Genomic DNA, 23,071 nt, shown 5'->3' with positions numbered 1-23,071 from the left:
CGCTTAGTTGTTCATAAGATGAATAATAATATAAAAAAAGTGTTGGCCGCATTAAATCTCAGCGTTACATAAATTATTACGCAGGAGTATTTTTTTTTTTACTTGGGTCAGAAAGAGTTCCTTTAATATGATTAAAATTAATGTCTTAAGTTCCCAAGTTAATGTGGCACTGGCTTTGTAAACCCTGTCCTAATTATCACATCACAACACTACGCAACATCTGTGTGCGTGACGCAGCAGGAGTAAAAAAGCGATTTTCCTGCTCAAATTAACAGCAAGGCAGTGGCCCCGTCTATTCACAGCCCTGGGCCACTGGTGGAAACTACACGTTCCTATGCCGAGGACAAGACTATCCATAGGACAGCCACTATTAAATTCCCCACAAACTGGTACATATCTTATCGACCAAGGAGGGATGGAGAGCTGAGTCAATCCCAACCAGGATTTGAAAGAGTTATTATTACATAACTCAGGAAATAAACATCTCCATTCTGATTCTCAATTTAATTCACGATCTTCCGATTGCGGGCAGGCTCACTCTACCGCCGAGGCACTTGACCAGATGCGCTTCTGCGGCCGTCTGGAACGTTCTTCCTTCCGATATTAGAAAGCCACTGGAGCTGTGCACTTTTAAATCATCTAGATTTACAACTCATTTCCTGAGAGCTGCTTTTTTGTTTTTAGTTTGTTGTCCTTCCCCTGCACCTCCGATGAGCACAGTTGGCAATGCAAGTTGCGAAAGAAGTTCAACATACATACATACATAAAGAACATTACTAATGTCATTCCCAGTAAATTACAGGCACAGACACTACCCTCAGGTGGGACTTGCAAACCGTTTGACTCCCCTTCGCAAATAAACTTTCGCCTTTAGTTTTTTTTATTTTGCCAGTGCCGCTGCCATTTAGCCTTTTTGGATCCTTCAAGCCCTCCCTCCCTCGCTCCCTCCCCTCCCCCCGCTGTCCCCACTTCTAAATGCCTTGGCAAGCAGAGGGATTCCTCAAGGAGCAGCGGTGGCAAGCGCACGCCAGGAGCTAGCGAAGAAGAAATCGCCGTCCCGCTCCTGGAAATTACTGACCTTTGCAAGAACGGCGAGCGAAACTCACAAATAAAGCCGGCTTTATGTCACGCACATGGCCCCGTTAGCGTGGATGGCCAGTCAAGTATTCGGCACCGCTGGTCACTGAGCCAGATCGTTTGCGGACGAGCGTTGATCATGTCACCAAGTTGGTACTGTCTTATATATTCACTCTCACCAGACACTCACCTGACGCCCTTCAGATACTCATCAATCACCGAACACTCCCCTGATACTCACCACCAGTCACTCACTTGACACTCAACACTTGAGACACTAACAACCCCTCACTCACCATGCACAGAATGCTCATCTAACATCAAACACTTACAACTCATACTCACTTCTCACATTCACCAGAAACTCACCACTCGCCTTACATTTATCGAACACTTGTGTGGACCAATCAGTTTCAAGGACAATGCGTATATTATCATCGTGTGTTTTTTGTTTGCATTTGACTGCAGGTATTGTGGTTAATGCAGACATGAATCCTCGTAAAAAGGTTTCAGTTTTGTTGCCAGAAAAAAGGGGAAAAACCCTATTATTATATTTTGGTACTGGCAAAGGAGGTCCAATGATGATACTTCCCAGGTCCTCACACTGAATAGAACCAACACTCACCGGACACTCACTATTCATCACAATCGAGGGAAAGTGAACCAATTCCAGCGATCATTCGGAGTGGTCAGCGACAAGACGGGGTAGACAGAAAAGTGGCCAGCAGCGTTTTAACAAATACAGCCCGTCGAGAATCGACACAGCCACGATCAGCGGACTCGGAGACTTGGTAATTTGAGGAGCAAAGCAAATCTACTCGACATCAGTGGCACTTGGCAGCAGCCAAAACTCATTGCTACTGCTGCTTCTGGGGGGGGGTGGGTGTCTACAGGGATTTGGGTGTTGCTCACTTCCGGAGCCGTCATTTGTGCCTCGCCTTCGTGCCGGCTGATAACGGCAGGGCGGCCTGGAATTATTTTCTTTTATTCTGCACCATTCTGCCGCCGCAGCCGTCGCTGCAGCGCGGGGGGAGGCTGCCTGCCCAGGATAGTGGCCGTGGCACAGTGGTCACCGGGGGGGGGGGGGGTGCTGCTGATTTTGCAAGCCGTGTGAGAGAAGAAAAGAATCAAGATAAATTCAACGAAAATTGGAAGTGAGATAAGAAGGTCGGACACCGGCAGTGCAGATTTTCTTTTCATCAACAAGGCAACGTACGGAGTTTATGTGCGTGGCCGCCGCACAGCTGGCTTAACCTCTCTTTATCTTTCGCTTCGTTGACGCAAATGAAACCCGACCGGGGCCCAAAACGCTGCAATTTGGACGCATTACATCAAACCGACTACAAAGCGGGGTGTCAGGAAAATTCACAACAAATTTGATTAACATGCGTGAAATGAAGCCGGCTCTTTCTGGGTTTTTTTTATTTTGTTTTGCTGAAGCGTGCACGGTTGTGGCTGCTGTGTAATGTTACCGCCCGTAAGAGAGAGAGAGACTCGATCAGAGGTTATTGCGGGTAAACTCTTGTCCAGTTCCCCCCACTCACCACAAGCTCTGCCACATATCCTCAATCATCTAGACCTAACACTCCTCAACCCCACCCACCCACCCACCATCCACCCACCCCTCCTCTCTCTCTCTCTCTCACACAATGTCCCACCGTGACCTGACCTGGCACACCATCCGCACGTTGTTCCAGGTCTGGGCATAATGACAAATGGCCAGAATCTGCACTTCAACCACTGCTGGTATCGTAGGGGGCACATCCCTTATCCTCTCCCGAGTCAGGAAGCAGCGCGTCAGAGAATCGGCAAGGATGCCTGGCATGTAAACAAAGGAACTGTTACAAATGTCTCGTTTTGTTGATCTGAGCAGATGCTCTTTCCTTTTGCTGGAGGACACAGGTGCATTTTGAGGATGGTGATAACATTGATGATGAAGCTGGTCAGGTGGCTTACTTGACCCTTGGGTCATATTGCAAGCAACTCCGGCGAGTTGTGCAGTAACTGACGAGTCAAACGTTTAATTAAACCCTCTTCCTAAAAATGAATCGATATGCCTCTTAACGACGGCACTAGCGATGAATGATGAATATTCATTCATGATGATCAGGATGAATGCTGATGATGAATGATGATTACAATGTTGATAATTAGGAATTAAATTTAAATTATGATCGCAATGATGACGATGGTGATGATGATGACAATAAAAGTCAAACACGAGCATCGCAGTGATGGCAACGTACTGCTGGTGCCGAGCTTGTCATATGAAGCTGTAACGATCGCCCGACATGAACAGTCACCCCCTAAGCCGCTCAACTCGCCCACCAAGGAAGACACACGAGCCGCCTCCTGCCTTGACCCCACGAGGTCGTAGGTCAAAGGTCGAGGGGAGATTGTGAAACGTGGCAATGAGCTGCTGTGGTGGGGCTCAGCTTTATGGGAGCCGGGGGAGGCTAGGGGAGGGTGGGGGCGGGGGGGGCAACCAGACTCTTCCAATTGCTCCCGAGGGAGCAGGTTTCTTGCTCATGTGATTCCCACACAGCAGGACCCACCTCAAGGGTCATCCGTTTAAGGGAAAATGACTCAATCCTGTTATGCCCTCTTTGGCCAATGTTGGAGCAGAACCACGCGCACCATAAAGTATTAACACCGATTCAAGAGTCGAAGAGTGAATCTCCGCTCAAATGAGCACTGACACGGTGCTCATCTCCTATTTACAGCCCTGAGGCAGTGGTGGACATTTCATATTCCTATGGTGGGGGCAAGTCCATCCGCTGTTCATTTCCCCACAAAATGGGATTAATTTATCTACCCTGAAAGCATGATGGGCTGGGTCATTCCCCAACGAGGATTTGTACTAAACACCTTCCAATTGCGGGCCGTTAGCTCTACTGCCGAGCTATCGATTTCCCCGACTTTTTGTAAAAGTTTTTTAAAATTAACGAAAAGTTTGTGAAAGCCTGGGTAACGAGAGTTTATATTTTCACACACTAACATCTGCACGACTCCACGTTGCGTAGATTGTGGCTGAAAAACATCATATTTTTTCATAACGGTTGCAGGGTGAACAGCTTCTAAAGCCCTCTGCTCTGGAGAATAATGTGCCGGGGCCCAAACCGCAAGACTATTATTGACGATTCTATTATAGGGCAGCATATATGACAATTGTGGCATGTTTAAAATAAAACATCTTTACTGCTGAAAATGAACATTATTATTCACCATAGCCTGAACATATACCATTTGCTATTTTTATGGTGGGGTGGGGGGGGATGACGTATAATAGTTTTAAACAAGATCTACGAACCTGGTTTTCTGCGAGACACAGTTTAGTTTCATAAATTTTCAGAGCAATCATAAAAGTTACCCAGCAAAAAATACCAGCTGTGCTTTCCCCCCCCCAAATGCAAACCTTCAAGGGGGTAGGTATGGGGGGGGGACATTTCCTTTTCCAGGGCAACATTAATACAGTTTAAAAATGGGAAGTTATATTTCCAAGCAATTTAACTGGTCCCCTCACAAGCTTAAACAAATACTGCAATAAGTCCGCACTTTTTTGTTTTCGAAACAACCCGGTATCAAGCGCTCTTATACCAGATCACCTTGCCCCCCCCCCCTCCCAGCGCCCCTCCAAACCCTAACCGGCACGGCAGATCCATTTACCGCTTAGCTCGGCGATCCATGACGGGGTTTTTTTTAAAAACTCCCCGGCGGCAAGCGTGGCGGTCTCCGAAAGTGACCGAACGCATTTCTGGAGTGGGCCGCTCTTCGATCACCCTCCGATAGCCACACCTGGGCGGCGCTGGGAGCTCGAATGCGCATGTGATAGATGGCCACGTTAGGCAGTGAACGGTGTGCTGTTTCATGGAGCTGTGGTTGAGTAAATGAGAAAACCCTCTAAAGATGTGCTTTCGTAAAAAAAACAAAAAAATGTCAGATCGTGTGCTTTTTATATTTTTGGTTGTTTACTATGCGGTGTAGCTTAGCCTCCATTGGAGCCACATGAAATACTGTTAGGGCAACACGTCTACTGCATTTAAAAGATCGCAATTAACCGAGGGAAATTACTGCCGTTCTTCGTACAGGTGTCGTAAATGCGTCGACTCTGTGAGCAGTGGAACCTGGCTACCCACAAAGCGAAGTGCTTTCCGAAAGTATAAATTATATGTTCTGCACAAGTTTATGATAGGACGTGAAAGGGGAGCGCTTTTATATGCCTTGGCTGCCCTGTGGGAGTCTGTGTTTCTATCTGTGTGCACATCCGTGCGTCTCAGTCTGTGCGTGTAGCACTTTGCGAGTGTGCCTACGTGGACGCTTATGTGTGGTGGCGAAGTGGTTAGCTCACTGCTTCACCTACCTGGCCACCCGAGTTAGATTACCCGCTCACGGCCAATACCAGCGACGGTTATCCGAACCGGTCGGGAGACAAAGGCGGCCGGGCGTGGTGCTGGTCACCCGCCTCCTCGTGTGCCGTGCCAGCCTTCATAGGTGCCCGCTAACAGCACTTGTCTGTTTAAAGCTAAGCGTGATATCTTTATGTGCCTGTGCGTGTGTGTGTGCGTGCGTGTGTGTGTGTGCGTGCATGCGTGTGCATGCCTGTGTGTGCGTGCGTGCGCGTGCACGTGTGTGGTACTCACAGCAAGGAACACCATGGAGTACATTGCGAAGGAGGCATGACCAGAGAAGAACGATTTCCTGTAACCAAAAACAATAGATTACATCATTAGCGCGGTATGCATGCCCTAACTTTATTCATTAATAACCATTTTTAAACACATTTAATTGTAAGCAGATGGTACAGCAGAAAATGTACATATTAAGTCAAGGAGCTGGCTTCGAAATACACGTCTCTATGAGTGTCACACGCAGTTTAATAACAGAGAGCTTCTACAGTTCAGATGGTTCAGTGACTGTGATTTGGCTCACGATGGCCATGTCAGAGCATGAAGCCAGAAGCTCTGAGATCCTGGGTTGAATCCAGGCATCCTCCTGAGATTAAACGGAGCTGAAATTGTGAAAGTTTGACAGTCTCGTCCCTTTAACCAATAAACATTAAATAATAGAAATCAACATTTGGGAAGTTTTATTTCAACGCTGATTGGTATCCCCCCCCTCCCGCCCCCCAAAGGATTCCAATTGCGCTGTCATGAAACGTGGAATCCATTAGGAAATGTTGCAAAACAGTGTGTCCCATGGATCAGAGAATGCACTTTCCCTTACAATCTGTGATGACTCTGCGTGCCATGTGACCATAAAACCAATATTTGTATTTCTCAGACCTGGACTTATGTAGCCAAATTTAAGTGCAGAACAAAATAAAAAATTTCGCTTTTTGTGTGTGTGCAGTCATCAGGTGACCAGACTGAGACCATGAACTCCCTACACTGGAGAAACCGGCAAATTAACCTCCAGCGGCTGATAGTCGGCTTCAAACCCAGGCCTTCAGCGGCAGTGGAAAACAGCGTTCTAACCTTTGAATCCACCCAGCCACCTCTTGCATTGCATTTTTGGAGAAAATGTGCCGATATCGCCATCATTGTGAACACTTCTAAGAACTCGTTTAATTGTCGGTGGCGGCGGCGGTTGAAACTCGGATTTGAACCCAGCCTCTCGGCAGCGCCAGCTCGGTGCTCTGACCTCCGAGCGACCCGGAAGCTTCGTGTCCCGCACGATCTGTTTGACTTTTTGCTGAACATTCAATGGCAGTACCTGGCCTCGGTGATGACGGCCGGGTCCCCCGTGCACACGACCCTCGTGATGTAGCCCTCGGAGCAGTTGTAGAGGGCGCGGTCGGGCTTGCACACGTCCAGGAAGTGCGGCCGCAGCCGGCCCACCGAGAACTTGGCGACGTCCGTGAGCGACTGGTTGACGGCGCAGCCAAAGAGGAAGGCGCCCAGCGTGCGGTAGAGAGCGCCGGGCAGCGAGCCGCCCCTCTTCAGCACGGGCGGGCAACGGTGGCCCAGGCAGCAGGCGGCGCACAGCTCACCCCCGATCACCTGCGCAGGGAGGGCGAGGACGACCAGGTGGAGGACGAGAATTATTGGCGGAGGTGAGGAGGGTGGAGGGGGAATCATGATGAGTGGGTGGACGAGATGGAGGAACAGAAGAAAAGATGGTGACGATAAGGAGGAGGAAGAACAGGTGGCATACAGCTCACCCCCAATCACCTGCGCGGGGAGGGCGAGGACGACCAGGTGGAGGACGAGAATTATTGGCGGAGGTGAGGAGGGTGGAGGGGGAATCATGATGAATGAGTGGACGAAATGGAGGAACGGGAGAAAAGATCGTGATGATAAGGAGGAGGAGGAACAGAAGAGAGGTGGGTGATGAGGGTGAAAATGGAGACAGAGTTAAGAGGCCAATGAAGAGAAGAGAAAAGGTCCAGGAGCAGGATGAAGGAGGAGGATGCAGGAGGATGAGGTTGGAGAAGTGAGAGGGAGAATGGCAGAAGAAGCGGTACAGACAATGAGATGAAAAGCAGCAAGAGACAGAGGGGAGAGGACGAGGGTGAGGATGAAGCAGAAACGATGAGAGCAAGAGGGAGGAGGATAATGGAGGCAAAGTTACAGACGGAGGAGGTGAAAGTTGGAGGAAGGCGTAGGGCGGAGGGAGTAGGAAGAGGGTGTGGGTCCAAGCAAGAGAGGGAGGCGTGTGGAGCAGGGGTGCGTGCAGAGGCGGCAAATGTGAATGATTAGCAAGTGCATGTGTACCGGTGGCACGCGAGCACCTGGCCATTAGACCGTGTCTTTAATAATCACCCACGGCTCCTTGGAAGCTGGAGCAAGGCGGCAGGGCATCCCAAACCAGAGTGGCTGCAGCCCACCAGAGCACGTTTTCCAATGCTCGGTCGTGGCCAATTCATAACGACTTAACTTTCACTGGAATTAATACGATTGGCAGACGTGCAAAGACAAGATCGTAATAAAGCACAAAGTAGCCGTAGTCGTAAGAGTGTCCTCTCTTTAGAACGCGGTAGGATCCTATTTAGTCTAAATGTTTATTTTTCATCGGATAAAATAAGTTACAATGTCCATGTTAAGTCAAAGAGCTGACTTCATAACACACGTCTCTATGGGTATTGTATGTATGTACGTTGAACTTCTTTCACGCCGTACGTAGCCAACTGCGCTAATCGGAAGTGCGGGGCGAGAACAACAAACTAAAGGCAAAAAGCAATGCACTGCTGGATGAAGGCATCCCCATACCCCGTTATAAGTGAGAGTCGAAAGTGCGGCTTAAAACTGCAAAAAATGAAAATTAAAAAAAAAGTAGGTCAGTAAAAAAAACTGAGAGGCATTTTAACAACTTTAAAGTCAAAGTTATAATCGATGGTTACATACCCAAAAATGTAGGAACAATTCAGCCAGACGTGAAGGCATTTGATAAACATATCCCGACAAAACACAAGATTCAAACTGACCGAACAAGGAATTTAAATGGAACAAAATAGTTTATAAAATCTAACACAGATGCAATATTATTCCACGTATAACGGGGCATCAAACATGAAAGAGCATTTGCTAAATATAGCGTTGATATATCCTGCATAAACCCTGGAAGTTCCTGGGGGGAGTGGTAGTGCCATGCTTACGACCAACGCTGCACCAAGATACCCCCCTCTCAAGCCTCAACTCGAACGGACCACTCGCCGAACCGTCTTTTTGCGCTCGGTGTGTCGTCCTTGCCCCACACACCTCCAGTGAGCACTGTTGGCTACATACGGGGCGAGAAAGGAGTCCGAAGTACCGTGCGCATACGTACGTCCCCACCGGGATGGTGGAGCGTCACCGAGCACGTGGACCCAGAGGCCTTGCCACGGCCGACATCGGCGGGCAAGCGATGTCCAAACAGTTCCAGGGCACCCTCACTTCACCAAGCCGCAACGGCCTGCAGCATGGTGAAGTACGGTCAAACACCCTCTGTCCCCCCCCACCCTGCACCCTCCCGCCTCCAACACGGCCCACACGGCACACACGGCACGGGGGAGACCTTCATCCAGCGGTGGCTCGAGGAAAGAAAGGGCTGCAATCTATTAATGCCCTTATTATGGAAACCCTTGGCTGTGGGGGAGCTGAATAACGTGGGGGCGCACGTGCAAACACAAAACTCCCCGTGCGTTCTGCATCTGATGCAGGAGCCCTTTCATGAGGGGCAAGCACGCATGCACACGTGCGGCCCATTAGTTGTGGAGCACGCCATTATTTGTAAAGGGGTTGCTTAAATATGAGGGGGGGGGGTGGAGGGAGGGAGAGAAAACCACTTTTGATCTGCCACTGTAGAGAGGGCACGGATGTATTTCCATCTGAGACGGGGGGCGAGCATTGTGTTCCCCTATCGCTCTCTTTGCAACAGCTGTCCCTCTGGCGCCGCGGTGGCGAGATGTTCACAACCTCGCCTGGTATGCAGCTCGTGGGTTCGATCCTGAAACTGACGCCTGCTGTATATTTGGAGTGTGCGTGTCGTCTCGCTCACCGTGGTCGCGTAGATTTTTTCTCCGGTTCCTCTGGTTTTTCCCCTCCGCATTTAGAAACATGCTTCTGAGTATCTGGCTGCTGTAAATTTCCACATGATAAGCCACTTCGATGAGATATCACTTGTGGCGAATTCGCTTCTAAAAATTGCCATATAGCTCAACGGGACCTTACCTAGTAAAATCTAAAAAAGTTTAGTTAAAAAGATTAAATGTAAAGATCCCCAGATAGCCTTTTCACAGATTGTTGGGGCAAGTGCTGTTCGTGAGCGCCTATGAAGGCCAGCACAGCACACAAGGGGGTGGGTGGCCAGCACCACGCCATACCGCCTTTGTCTCCCCAGTGGCGATGTTTACACATCACACCAGGTACTCATTTGAGTCGACCTAGGGGAAGCCCAGGATCGATTAAGATAATCGTCACTGGTGTCGGGCGTGAGCGGGAATTGAACTCGGGTCGCTGGGTTCGTAGCGCAGGGCGCTAACCGTAGCACTATCGCTCCAGACACGTACACGAGCAGAGCTGCTGTGCAATGGTATAAGTTGAGTAGCTACCCATTTTACAATACGCACGAGGTCACTGATGTTTTGGTTCAACAGTAAATGCAATCAAGAAACTCTTGTTGTTCCGTGTCTCCACATACGAATACAAATATGTCTTAGTCTATCGGCCTTCCAGACTCATGTTGAACGGCGGCATTTCTTTAAGCAAGAAAACCATAGACCGGCTTCGACCTCCTGGGTCTCATCAGCCAGAGTTAAGCTTGTTAAGCAAACTCTGCTGGGTTACCAGATGTTATTGGAAAGTGTCTGCCTTCTAAACTGTGGGGCCTTGTTCAACGCAAAAAGCTGAGGTAAGGAGGCGATCCAACAAAGAAAGCAGCTCATATCTTGCAGACACGTATCTAGGATGCGTGTCTCGGGCTGTCTGGCATCAGCTTGGAGTTGCATTCGTGGGAAAAGTGCCCCAATAGAGAGTCAAGTGCGCCATTATAGAGCTGCAAAATGATGTGACTGTGCCGTCACTTGCATAGGTTTTGATAAAGTCAATGCACTCATGTCACTGCGGTGCTACAATGGAATGCTTGAGCGTAAATGTAGAGTTTCCTCCTTTCCTTGCTGATATTTCAAGTCGTGTCAGGCACCCAGAAACACAACGGCTAGGTGGCTATCTACAAGATAACAGTGGCAGTATTTGTTTTTTTTGGGTTCTGTCTTCTTTAAGGAGGTGCAAGAATCCGGAGTGGACACGGGGAGCGGTCAACGGTATGAACGTTCCCGCTAAGGAGCTCCTGCTCCAAAGACAGCATTTATCTGAAGTGCACCATGCACGTACACACACGCGCGCGCGCACTCGAGTTTACATTTTTCTCCAAAATGATAAAACGCTCGTCAGCCTGGCATTACCCAGCGGTTGCCGTCTTGCAGCAGATAATCCAAGGTCAGGACCACAGCGTGGGGAGCGTGCCCCTGGGCAAGGGCTAACCAGGGAGACACTTCGCTGAGCCGTGCCCCTGGGCAAGGGCTCACCAGGGAGAGACCGCGCTGAGCCGTGTCTCTGGGCAAGGGCTCACCAGGGAGAGACCGCGCTCAGCCGTGTCCCTGGATAAAGGCTCACCAGGGAGAGACCGCGCTGAGCCGTGTCTCCGGGCAAGGGCTCACCAGGGAGAGACCACGCTGAGCCGTGTCCCTGGGCAAGGGCTCACCAGGGAGAGACCGCGCCGAGCCGTGTCCCTGTGCAAGGGCTCACCAGGGAGAGACCGCACTGAGCCGTGTCCCTGGGCAAGGGCTCACCAGGGAGAGACCACACTGAGCTGTGTCCCTGGGCAAGGGCTCACCAGGGAGAGACCGCACTGAGCCGTGTCCCTGTGCAAGGGCTCACCAGGGAGAGACCGCACTGAGCCGTGTCCCTGGGCAAGGGCTCACCAGGGAGAGACCGCGCTGAGCTGTGTCCCTGGGCAAGGGCTCACCAGGGAGAGACCGCGCTGAGCCGTGTCCCTGGGCAAGGGCTCACCAGGGAGAGACCGCACTGAGCCGTGTCCCTGTGCAAGGGCTCACCAGGGAGAGACCGCACTGAGCCGTGTCCGTGGGCAAGGGCTCACCAGGGAGAGACCGCGCTGAGCTGTGTCCCTGGGCAAGGGCTCACCAGGGAGAGACCGCGCTGAGCCGTGTCCCTGGGCAAGGGCTCACCAGGGAGAGACCGCGCTGAGCCGTGTCTCTGGGCAAGGGCTCACCAGGGAGAGACTTCACTGAGCCGTGTCCCTGGGCAAGGGCTCACCAGGGAGAGACTTCGCTGAGCCGTGCCCCTGGGCAAGGGCTCACCAGGGAGAGACCGCGCTGAGCCGTGTCTCTGGGCAAGGGCTCACCAGGGAGAGACCGCGCTCAGCCGTGTCCCTGGATAAAGGCTCACCAGGGAGAGACCGCGCTGAGCCGTGTCTCCGGGCAAGGGCTCACCAGGGAGAGACCACGCTGAGCCGTGTCCCTGGGCAAGGGCTCACCAGGGAGAGACCGCGCTGAGCCGTGTCCCTGTGCAAGGGCTCACCAGGGAGAGACCGCACTGAGCCGTGTCCCTGGGCAAGGGCTCACCAGGGAGAGACCGCACTGAGCTGTGTCCCTGGGCAAGGGCTCACCAGGGAGAGACCGCACTGAGCCGTGTCCCTGTGCAAGGGCTCACCAGGGAGAGACCGCACTGAGCCGTGTCCCTGGGCAAGGGCTCACCAGGGAGAGACCGCGCTGAGCTGTGTCCCTGGGCAAGGGCTCACCAGGGAGAGACCGCGCTGAGCCGTGTCCCTGGGCAAGGGCTCACCAGGGAGAGACCGCACTGAGCCGTGTCCCTGTGCAAGGGCTCACCAGGGAGAGACCGCACTGAGCCGTGTCCGTGGGCAAGGGCTCACCAGGGAGAGACCGCGCTGAGCTGTGTCCCTGGGCAAGGGCTCACCAGGGAGAGACCGCGCTGAGCCGTGTCCCTGGGCAAGGGCTCACCAGGGAGAGACCGCGCTGAGCCGTGTCTCTGGGCAAGGGCTCACCAGGGAGAGACTTCACTGAGCCGTGTCCCTGGGCAAGGGCTCACCAGGGAGAGACTTCGCTGAGCCGTGTCTCTGGGCAAGGGCTCACCAGGGAGAGACTTCGCTGAGCCGTGTTCCTGGGCAAGGGCTCACCAGGGAGAGACCGCGCTGAGCCGTGTCCCTGGGCAAGGGCTCACCAGGGAGAAACCGCGCTGAGCCGTGCCTCTGTGCAACATGCGGCGCTCAGCAAGGACCATGGTGCTCGGGCCACAGCAATGACGTTTTTAAGATGGAATCCTGACTCAAGGCCGGGTCAAGCGTGACGCACGTTGCTCTTGCGTGCGTGCATTAGTTCTCAAGCTCGCCGACCTTCCTCGCTGCGCTCATACGAGCAGAGCCCGGCGACTGTGTTTGCGAGTGTGTGTGTGTAGGAACGTTAATCATTTTATGTTATTGACATTCATCTTTGTTATTCCACTGCTGCAATGACAAAGGGACGTGAGCCACAACACCCCCGTTCAGCACCGTGTTGGCCTTTCATAGCTGTTCACTAACAGCCCTTGCCCCACTAGTCTATAACGGCTATTGGCGGTAGAGGGGGGTGAGGGGATTATTGTCTTTGTGTTCAATGTGTCCGCAGCTCAGAGTGATATAGGGCCTCATTGCACGGAGCTATGCAGCGCAAACACGACGCGTCTGCTCACCATGTGCTTTCTAACGCGCGCCCATTTACTACTTTCTCACACACACACGCACACAATTTACGTGGACACATGCTTTCAATTTGACACCCGAGCACACGCACATATAAGTGGCCCCCCAAAATGACATAATAATCTTGCTAACGAGAATAGATGCATCTTGTAAATGCAAATCACAGCCCTTGCGCGTGACCTTGGCGCGGATTAGGCTCGGGGTGCCGAGATGCGTCACGGAGCAAATTGCGTTGAGATTTAATTAATTTGCATTTGCCCACGTACACCGGCGGTGATATGTGCACGCGCAACGCGTGCAACAAAGCGAAAAAGCGAGTATGCTTGTCACAGCTGCAGCGAGTAAAAGTCTGCCAAAACTATCGATTTTTACATATATATAAAAAAACGTAAAGTAGCGTCATTTAAAATGACCCGCACTCGTAAAACGCCACGCGCCGCCGCCTTCACACGCGGGGTACACGGCGCACTGAATCAACCGACGCGCTCAAGAGGAAGAGAAATGTGCGAGCGCGCAAGTGCGCAACGAGTGCAATGAGAGAGAAAAAAAGTAGAAACGTGACAAAGTTTTTGTTGTTTGTTGAAAAACAAAGCGAGGTCATCGCCATTCAACAACAAACATTATCGTGGCGCGTCTTGTTTGCTCTGCGGCGACTGCTTTCTCATCTCCATTTGTCTCTGCATCTCGTGCCCCCCCCCCTCGTCCGCCGTGCCCCCCCCCCTCGTCCACCGTGCCCCCCCCCCCCCGCTTATCTGTGTTTTGTTTTGATGCCTCCCCCCTCTTCCCACCATCTCCGTTCCTCCGCTCTGTGGGATTGGCAGCGCTGAGTACGGGACGGAGTGAAGGCAGCGGGGGGAGGAGGCACGTGTTCAGCCGCATTATTGAATCCAGATGCCACGGGACCACGTCCCCTTTGAAGCCCATTTTACCCTCCCCCCCCACCCCTGCCCCTATCCCTCGCCCGCACCCCTCTTCTTAACCCCCTTCTACTGCCACCCCCACACACCCACGGGGGCCCCAAAGGGAGCAACACAATTCATTGTCCCCTCTAAGTAATAGATACCGGGAGCCGATCGGGGCGTGCGAGACGCAGAACGTATGTCTCCATACACGGAGCAATACTTAGCTTCACTTTGGGCTTTGAAATGCCCCCCTCCCCCCGCCCCTCTCTCGCACGTACGTATACATATCCACGAACATATATGTGGGGCATAGCTCACAGTCGACATGCACTGGGCCACATAATTGATTGTCAGACTAGAGCGGGCCTCCATTCATCAAAGCGAAACTCATGGTTATGATGCGGGCGCAGAGCTTTGAAGCGTTGTTATGTTATGCCGGCAAAAAAAAAACTAGCACAGGGCTTCAAGAGAGTTATGAGGCTGTAGTTAGATTGTGTGCGCGAGTCTTTTGTCACTTGATGACCTTTTTTTGCATTTGCAGACAATGAAAGCAATGATGGCTTTCGTTATGTTCTTTATTCCAGGTGAAAGCAGGCTGCTTCTATTATAGCGAAACCCGACGTTGCCTACGATCCAAGCACACTCGTGCGTAAAAGTTTGTCCCTGAGCAGTCACATCGCGCAGGGTGTTTGAGATTACCATCTCTGTCTGTGGCTGTTTGGCAACTCTGGGGTTGGGGTAACAGGCTGATGGACAAATCATTATAACGGAGCTGTTTTAATGTGAGAGATGTCTTGACATTCAAGTCTTTTAATGAGAGAGATGTCTTGACATTCAACTGCATATCCTTCTCCAGTCAATTGCTGAAGATGTCAAGCTCGTTTGAGAGCCTTGTGGGCTGGCAGAGCTCGACTGCTAGACTGGATGATAGCGGCAGCACCCATTGGTGGGAGATCTTGGAGGGGCAGGGGGGCAGTCGCAATTGGGGTAATGCCCCAAGACCCTGGAAATTGGCACCGTATTCATAATTACCAGAGAAAATGCATTGATGGCTTTTTTCATTAATATAGGGCCCTAAGTAAAAGATTTAAATCTCAGGACCTCGCCCCTCCGCTGGCCCCTCCCCTCCGCTCCCATCGGAAAGTTTCTATATCTGGAACATCATGCCCCTCCTGTACCAAGCCGCACTGACCAGCACGGTGAAGTATGGTCAAACAAATAACTCACCCCCCCCCAATGACCGATACGCCTAAACCAAGGCTCCCAGTTCCCAGCAGCATGTCAGCGGCTGACGTGAAGGAGCAAAATATTACATCATAAATAATAATAATACAAACAATATTCTCCATGATAATTATATTTCCTGACGATGGTTTTCTCTCATTTCAGCTGCAACATCAATATATTTATTCCCTCTCAATGACAGAGAACAACTAAGAATCTCTCCATTATTTCTAATTAACCTGTCATCCATGGTCTGAGTTCACGGAACAGGCAACGTCACACTCCGTGCATATTGGTGGACATGACAAGTTTGACCGCGAGCTAGGGGTCAAATAGCTGGAGCACACCGTGAAGAGAGAAGCACTGGGGCTGACGGCATCAGTAACCAAGCATTTACTTGAACCAACATAGCATTGGTGAAGCCATTTGTTTTTTGCTGGGGGGGCTTAAAAAAAAAAACACCGGGACAGTTTTCTCTGGGTGAGAGGGCACAGCCGCGCATAGAAGACGCCGGCCGACAAAAAAAGTGTTGATAACGAGAGCCCGAAACAAACCAACGTCTGTAACCAAAACTCAAAAGTTGGCCTTCGGAGTGAAACATCGCACTTTGAGCACCGATTTTGAACTATTGCGAATTAATAATTCCACGCCCGGTATCGTGCATTTACACATATTGATGGTTGACGTTTCATAAAATAAATGGTCGGATGATCGCGTCACTCGCCGCTCGCGTTAAAGCCCACGGCGATACGCAAACGTTGCGATAAAGTTACCCACCAGGGCCCCGCTTCTTTGACGTTACACCAATGTTTGTCTTTTCCTGCCGACAGCGGGCCGCGAGTTCCATCTGCTAGCACGGCTCCACTCCGTGCGGGGAGGTGGCCCTCTCTTACCCGGGCCCCAGGTTTTGAGAGTGCGTTATCGCGTGTTGCGTGGTACGTGCGCAGGTGCGAAGCGGGCGGGCAGGGGGGGGGGTTAAAGAGGGAAGTTGGGGGGCGGACAAAAATATGACATTTTCACGTGTCTCTAGTTTAGCCGCCCCCCCCTTTGTTCACTCGTGAAATGTAGTGATAATTGCATGCAGGGCCACCTGGCCATACCAGCACGTGTCGGCGTATCGGTAAGAGCTTTGGGTACCAGCAGATGATTCAGTGCATCGACAAGGGTCCCCCCGTAACCCCCCCCACCACCCCCCCCCCTCCCTGGACCGAGTTAACAGCGGCTGGATCAAAGCGGACCAAGGTTGGTGAGTTGGGAAGGGTGGGAAGGGGGAAGAGGGGGTACGACATCAAAACGCCCCCCTCCAAACAAATAACAAAACGAAAGATGCACTGCATCCGACCACAAATATGCGCTCAGATGAATACAATCAAAAGTCCAAGGGCACTGTGGAGGAAAGTCTCTTCATATTAAAGCTGCTTTTTATAAATTTCCCCCGGTCTATTACAATTGTGCTATCAGTGTGACGTCATGGTGCTGATATAATCCATTTGGAAATCTCACAAAGTAGTGCACCCTATGGGAAGAGCGGCCGACAATATTTTTCTCAGGATTTTTCCCCAACAAAAGTCCGAGTGCCTATTCTTATTTCATCCTTTACCCACTTCCCTATACACTCTACTATGATATTGTCCCATGCGAGTAAAATTGATCATTTTCAGAGCAAAAGTTTCAGCCAAATTAAGTGCAAAAACTAAATTAAACGCTGAGGCTTTTTGTGCATTCTTAATGGCAGGACTGAGACCATAAAACTCACTATACTTGCCGGGAACCAGATTTAATCACGGATAGCTGTAACATGGATTCGAACCCCAGGTTTTCAGGGGTGCTAGCTTCGCCCTCTAAGCCACTGGACTACCTTGTGCATTTGCTCAGTCTCTCCGTGTAGACACCACTGCCGACTTCCCAGTTCATCGCCCCTGTGGGACGACCACCTTGGTTCCCTCACTTCACTACCCTGCTCTCGATGGTCACATTAAACCAAAACACACATCGTATTTGCACCTGTACCTATATTTTTACAGTGCCTATTGCTCCCACATTACGTTTGCCCCATGCCTTGTAAATGCGCGTGCATATATGCCCCTGTTAGACTAAACTTTAGAGCCTATTTGCCTCTGCAACTAACCTTTTGTCTGGCACGTCATGCTCTTATATTATATTTGCACAGTTTGTTTCGATTCGCGTGTGTTTCATTTACGACCGTTAAAACCCCCCGTTTGTTGGTTCTGCAATACACCTTAAGTACCCTGTAACTCGTTCCCCGCAATACTCGCGTTGTTATTCTTGCTGCTGGTGTGCTCACGCACCACGGATCTCCCGTGTAAAATAGCCGGGCATCTGGCTCAACGGGATGATCCGTGTAACAAATCAAATAAACTCAAACCCGCGACCGTGAAAGATCAATCGCAATCTTCCTATTGTGAGTCAGGCAGGCAACTTCCACACCGGCGAGATGCATCCATACAATTCTCTCTTATAAGTCCCGCAACATTTAATTCTCTCTTCCCACTTGAAAAAAAAAAATTGTTATCCTGGTTGCTGAGCGCAGGCCGAAAACGCTCAAAACGCCAAATGTAGTAGAAAAGTGAATACGTTCATTGAACTGAGCAGAGTTTATAAGAACTTGGCCAAACGGGACGCTGGAAAGAAATGCCAAAGTTGAGCAGTGCCAGAGCAGAAAGACGGAGGGGGCCGTCTTGACCTTCAAGTATCGTACGATTGAACGCAGCGCAGATGAGAACAAATGACAATTGCACACTATTCACATTGTTGGTTTGAAATTAAAACCTTCCGAGCAGGGATCCCCCCACCCCCTCCCACCTAATGCCCTGTTGCACACTGGACCTGTCGTTACATGGCAGCTCACTGCTTTTGCCCGGCAAGTGGTGGCGGGATGACGAACCAAGGTTTGCCGCTGGGCCCGCGGCTCCATTGTTTAAGGGGGGCTTATCTCGCCTATCGAGGGCCATTACTCACATCCTATATTGAGCGCGCGCCGGGCGCATTGCTGGGCAGTGGAGGCCGCGCGTGTAAATTAAGTATGGGGAGGAGGGAGGAGGAGGAGGGAGGAGATGGGGCTTTGGTGAACAAGGAGTGTCTCGCAAATATTTACCCAGGAAATGATATCAGCTTTCAAATAAACGAATGTGCAATCAGGCTATTTGCTTGTTTGTTGTTGTTGCTCAATTGGCAGAGGCTTAAACACGTCAGCAGAAAACAATTATAAATTATAAAATGCATTTTAGGAGATCCTTGGGTGCTCCCGAATTTTAACTGGCAACTTGCGGGTAGCTCCTGGCTGCTATCGCGGGACGTCCCCCCCACCTGCCACCCCCCGGTATTTTGCAAATGCACATAATGTGGGGGGGGGGTGGACCGGGTGGGCTCCTGCGCTGTCAAACGCAGTTGCCGCCGCCACCACCGCCAACCAGGGAGTGCGCAGGGTTATGACGGTTCAGAGTCTTGGCCCCGAGCGAGCGGCTGAACTTTCCCCGGACGCGCGAGGCATGAAGTCATCACGCGTGCGATCCAACGCAGAGTTTTTGTTTTGGCCGAATTTTTTTTTTTCGGAAAATTTTCTCTCAAATTCAACGCACCGGGTTTGGCACGCAGCTGCAATTGAAAAGTGGGGTTCGCATTATGAGCGCAGGCAGTATTCCTCCTCGCGATAATGTCAACTGGGCACGCACGGCACGTGGAATGAGAACTGCGGAGGCGGGCGAGCGATGGGAGAGGAGGGGAGGGGGGGAGGGAGCGAGGGAGGGAGGGCAAGAGAGAAAACAAGAGAAGGAAATTATTGAACAAAGTTCTTGGCCTAGGCATGCGTGCTCATAACACTGGGGGTTGTCGAGCCAACAAGACGAAGAAAACACGTTAATTAAATGATAAGCGCCGGGCTGTTAAACTCCGCCGTGTAATTCCATTCACAGTAATTTAATTTAGTCGCCTTTATTTAACCAGGTGTGTGCCCACTGGGACAATAACATCTCTCTCGCAAGGGAATCCTGGGATGAATGCTAAATGATATGTGCAGAGGCAAGGAAACAATGCGTGTATTATTAAATTACTCTCACGAAATATTTCGCGTTTGGCACGTTGCTCGACGAGCCCGCCTACCCGAGCACGATTCCCAACCACGGCTGACGTCAGTACCAAGCGATGTGAGAACCGGTCTTGCCTTGTCATGTCACCAACCCGCACTGACCGGCGTGGTGAAGTATGGTCAAGTAACCCCCCACGACCCGCACGGCACGCAAAACCTGTCGCCCAGCAGCAGACTGACAGTGAGGACTGCTGTGTGGCGATTATATTACCACGTACAATAATATTACCACTGCACCGTGCATGTTAGGACACAAACACAAAGCGTTTTATTATCGGCGGTGTCTATATTTGTAGAGGCAACTGGTGTGGGTTTCTCTCTCTCTATGTCATGACATTGTCACTCAAGAACCATCACTCTTGAAAAATGCGTCACGCAGCCAAGAGTATATGGGGTAGAGACGTGGCATGTGCAGTGCACATTGATATAATAACAACAATCATCATCATTTAGAGCCCATTGTCAATCCACTGCTGGAAGCCACCCAATGCAATGAAGGTCATGGTGGTTATTTGACCCATTCCTTACCATGCTGGTAAGCGTGGGTTTGGTGAAGTGGAACGGGCCCATGAATAGTTCAGATATCACGACTATTGGCTAGCGATCGGATGGCTTTTGGCTAACCAGTAACCAAGGATGGTCACCGCATTGCGCGCTTCCACATGTGCTTTTGCGGCCGTCTGGAATGCTCTTCCTTCCGATATTAGGAAGGCACTGGGAGCTATGCACTTTAAAATCATCGAGATTGTCTCATTTCTTTAAAAAACGGCCTTTTGTATTAAGGTTGTTGTCCTTCGCCCAACACCTCTGATTAGCACGGTTGGCTTCATACGGTGCGAAAGAAATTCAACATACATACAAAAGTAGAGTTAGTCGTGGCTGTGAATTAAACTCAGGTCTCTGACTTTATCGTGCAATACTCTAACCACTGAACCACGACTGCCCCTGGAATGTAATATGTAATGTTCCAATGCAGGACGAGGTGCTCCCCATGTCATGCAGATTGTGGTGGGTATTTAACCATACTTTACCATGCTGGTAATATAAAAGGTTGTTGAAGGTGAGGAGCTTAAACGTGGGAGCATGCAGGTTGTGACCACACTCTCCACGGGTGTTCTGCGCTAGTCAGGTTTGAACATAAGAGTTGCCGTCGCTGTGAAAAAAAAAACCCACTACATATAATGGGAAGAAGAATATCTCACAATACCGAAGGAAGGGAGTGTTGTATGTATAAATGCATTGTCTGGTGCGGTGTGTTGTATGTATGTTGAATGTCTTTCGCACCGTACCTAGCCAACTGTGCTTATCAGAGGTGCACGGTAAGGACAACAAACATCTGTAAAAAAAAGCTGTCGGGATATAACAAAAGTGGGATTTTTATCATATCCTGGCAGGGCTTGAAGAGTTCCCAGAGGACGATCTAAATTGAGTTCACTGTCGAAACCAGGACATGTGGCAATGATAACTGCTGGATGAATACCTCCCCAAGCCACTGCCATCTCTCGCGATCCTGCTATGCAATAGCACACCAGGTGCCGATACAGACTGTGCAGGTGTGTGCTATGTGCAGGTGGGGGTGTATCATGCTAAGATACAGCGTGTGTACGTGCGCACGCACGTGTGCATGTGTGTGCGCACACGTGCACACACACGAGCGTGTGCATGCGTGTGTGCATGTGTGTGCCGCGTGGGGAGCGGTAGTATAGCGGTTAGCATGCTACGCTCCGAACCTGGAGCACCAAAGTTCGATTCCCGCTCACAGCCAAAACCAGTGACGATTATTTGGACTGGTCCTGGGCCTCCCCGAGGTCGACTCAACCTCAAACGTGTAGCTGGTGCTGTGTCTAAACATCGCCACTGGGGATACAAAGGCGGCCAGGTTTGGTGCGGGTCACCCACCCCCTCGTGTGCCATGCTGGCCTTCATTAGGTGCTCACTAACAGCACTTGCCCCAACAATCTGTTAAGGCTATACGGGGGATCTGTGTCTTTGTCTTTGTGCCCCGTGGTTGGTGTAGGTATGTCCTCACGGTGGCCAGGGCGATGAGAAATCCGCCGGCAATCAGGAGTCCGTCGGACACGGTCTCGCTCTTCTCGTAGGGGTAGTCGATGGTCTCATCACCGCAGAAGAATCCTCGCTGGAACGGGTCCACCACGTTGATCTCGAGTACGAGGAAGGGCAGCGAGGCTGGGGGGGGGGGGGTGAGAGGGCAGATTGGAGGGGGGACAGACGAGAGCAAATCATGAGTTTCATCCCCGTGTTTGGGATTCCGGGTGAAGGTACAGCCCTGCAATTGCTCGCTCACGCCACTGCTGACGGAAGGGTCTCCACCCTCGAGAGGGTATTAGGCCTACTCTTGCACGCTGGCCAGACTTCCTGGAAGAGGTGAGGAACCACCCTTTGCCCCCACCGCAGGCGACCAACCGGTGGACTCGCTGTGGTGGAGTCGCTTGCACTGCTGGGTGGACCGAAGCAGGAGGGGACTTATAAGAAGACCCCCCTGCCTTTTGGCGTTCTCTGGTCTCACACTGGCGAGACAAGGCCATAAAGAAGGCTGTCTCTCTGGTGTAGGCCAATCAATTTAAAAGACAATGCATATACTCCTACGTCAGCAGTCCTCCTGCTGTGTTTGTTTCACACCTGATGACGGTTGCTTGTGTTGCGATTGAAACGTCGTGATCTATTAATTTTTCTACCTACGTGCCTTTACCGAAAGAACCAAAGAGAATGGATATACTGCATTATCAGAGCGTGTTTGTTTGCATGTTTTGCCACAAGTAACGTTTGGTTAATGCGGACTTGATGCCTTGCAAAAGGTATCTATTTGGTCTTTAAACATCTTAACACCTACATCTTGACTTAAAGCTTTCGTGACTGCAGGAATTCCTATTCTTTGGGTCTTTCGGTAAAGGCACGTAGATAGGTTATTTTCTTTGAACCTATCTACGTGATTTACCGAAAGACCCAAAGAATATCTTAACACCTGTTATTTTTCATCATTTTGGATTAAATAAATTTGAAATTTAACTAAAGGTTGGCAGGTTTGTAGTACAGCCACTCCACAATGAAATGTCATTATAATTCAATAATAGCAGATAATACTTATCTGGACACCCTGTATATATATTTCCTTCCATCCACTTTAGATATGCCTCTGAATCTACAAACTTCTGAGCAGCAGTGCTCCACTGTCTGCAATCATTATTGTTATCATCATCACCACCACTGTTATCGTGCACAACGTGCTGCTGATGCTTCCAATTCATTGCATTTGCAAAGCCAGAAGAGAGCAAACTCACGGTAGCAAGGCCCGCGTGCAGACGCTAGCGACCCGTTTACGCTGTCTGCCACACACGCATTTAAACTTTGCGCAGTACCGTGACAGTCCTCTTCACTCGCTCGCTCGCTCACCTCACTCTTGCTCTCTCTCTCTCTGTCTGTGCGCACAAGCGGCTAAGGAGGCAGCCGGGGCGTGCAACGCGTGTTTTAAATTAGCCTCTGTCCAGCGGTGCCGGAGCAGGCACATCTGTTATCCGTATATTATTACGCATTTTCTCTGCTCGACACAGCT

At 50.7% G+C, this 23,071-nt stretch overlaps 1 protein-coding gene across 1 annotated transcript in view; it reads right to left on the bottom strand.

The window, feature by feature from the left end:
* Window positions 1-23,071, bottom strand: part of LOC144941103 (phospholipid phosphatase 3-like) — a 67,117-nt gene that overhangs the window by 23,345 nt on the left and 20,701 nt on the right. Inside the window, exons 2-4 of the mRNA XM_078867586.1 lie at window positions 21,530-21,687; window positions 6,790-7,076; window positions 5,718-5,775 (exon numbers count right to left, since the gene is read on the bottom strand). Of these exons, the coding sequence (XP_078723712.1) occupies window positions 5,718-5,775; window positions 6,790-7,076; window positions 21,530-21,687 (503 nt within the window). The remainder of the gene's footprint in view (window positions 1-5,717; window positions 5,776-6,789; window positions 7,077-21,529; window positions 21,688-23,071) is intronic.

Source organism: Lampetra fluviatilis, chromosome 24 (genome assembly GCF_964198595.1).
Source record: "Lampetra fluviatilis chromosome 24, kcLamFluv1.1, whole genome shotgun sequence".
In the NCBI taxonomy this organism is placed as follows: domain Eukaryota; kingdom Metazoa; phylum Chordata; class Hyperoartia; order Petromyzontiformes; family Petromyzontidae; genus Lampetra; species Lampetra fluviatilis.
The sequence above is the reverse complement of the archived record's forward strand: the minus strand, read 5'-3'. Positions and strand labels throughout refer to the sequence as shown.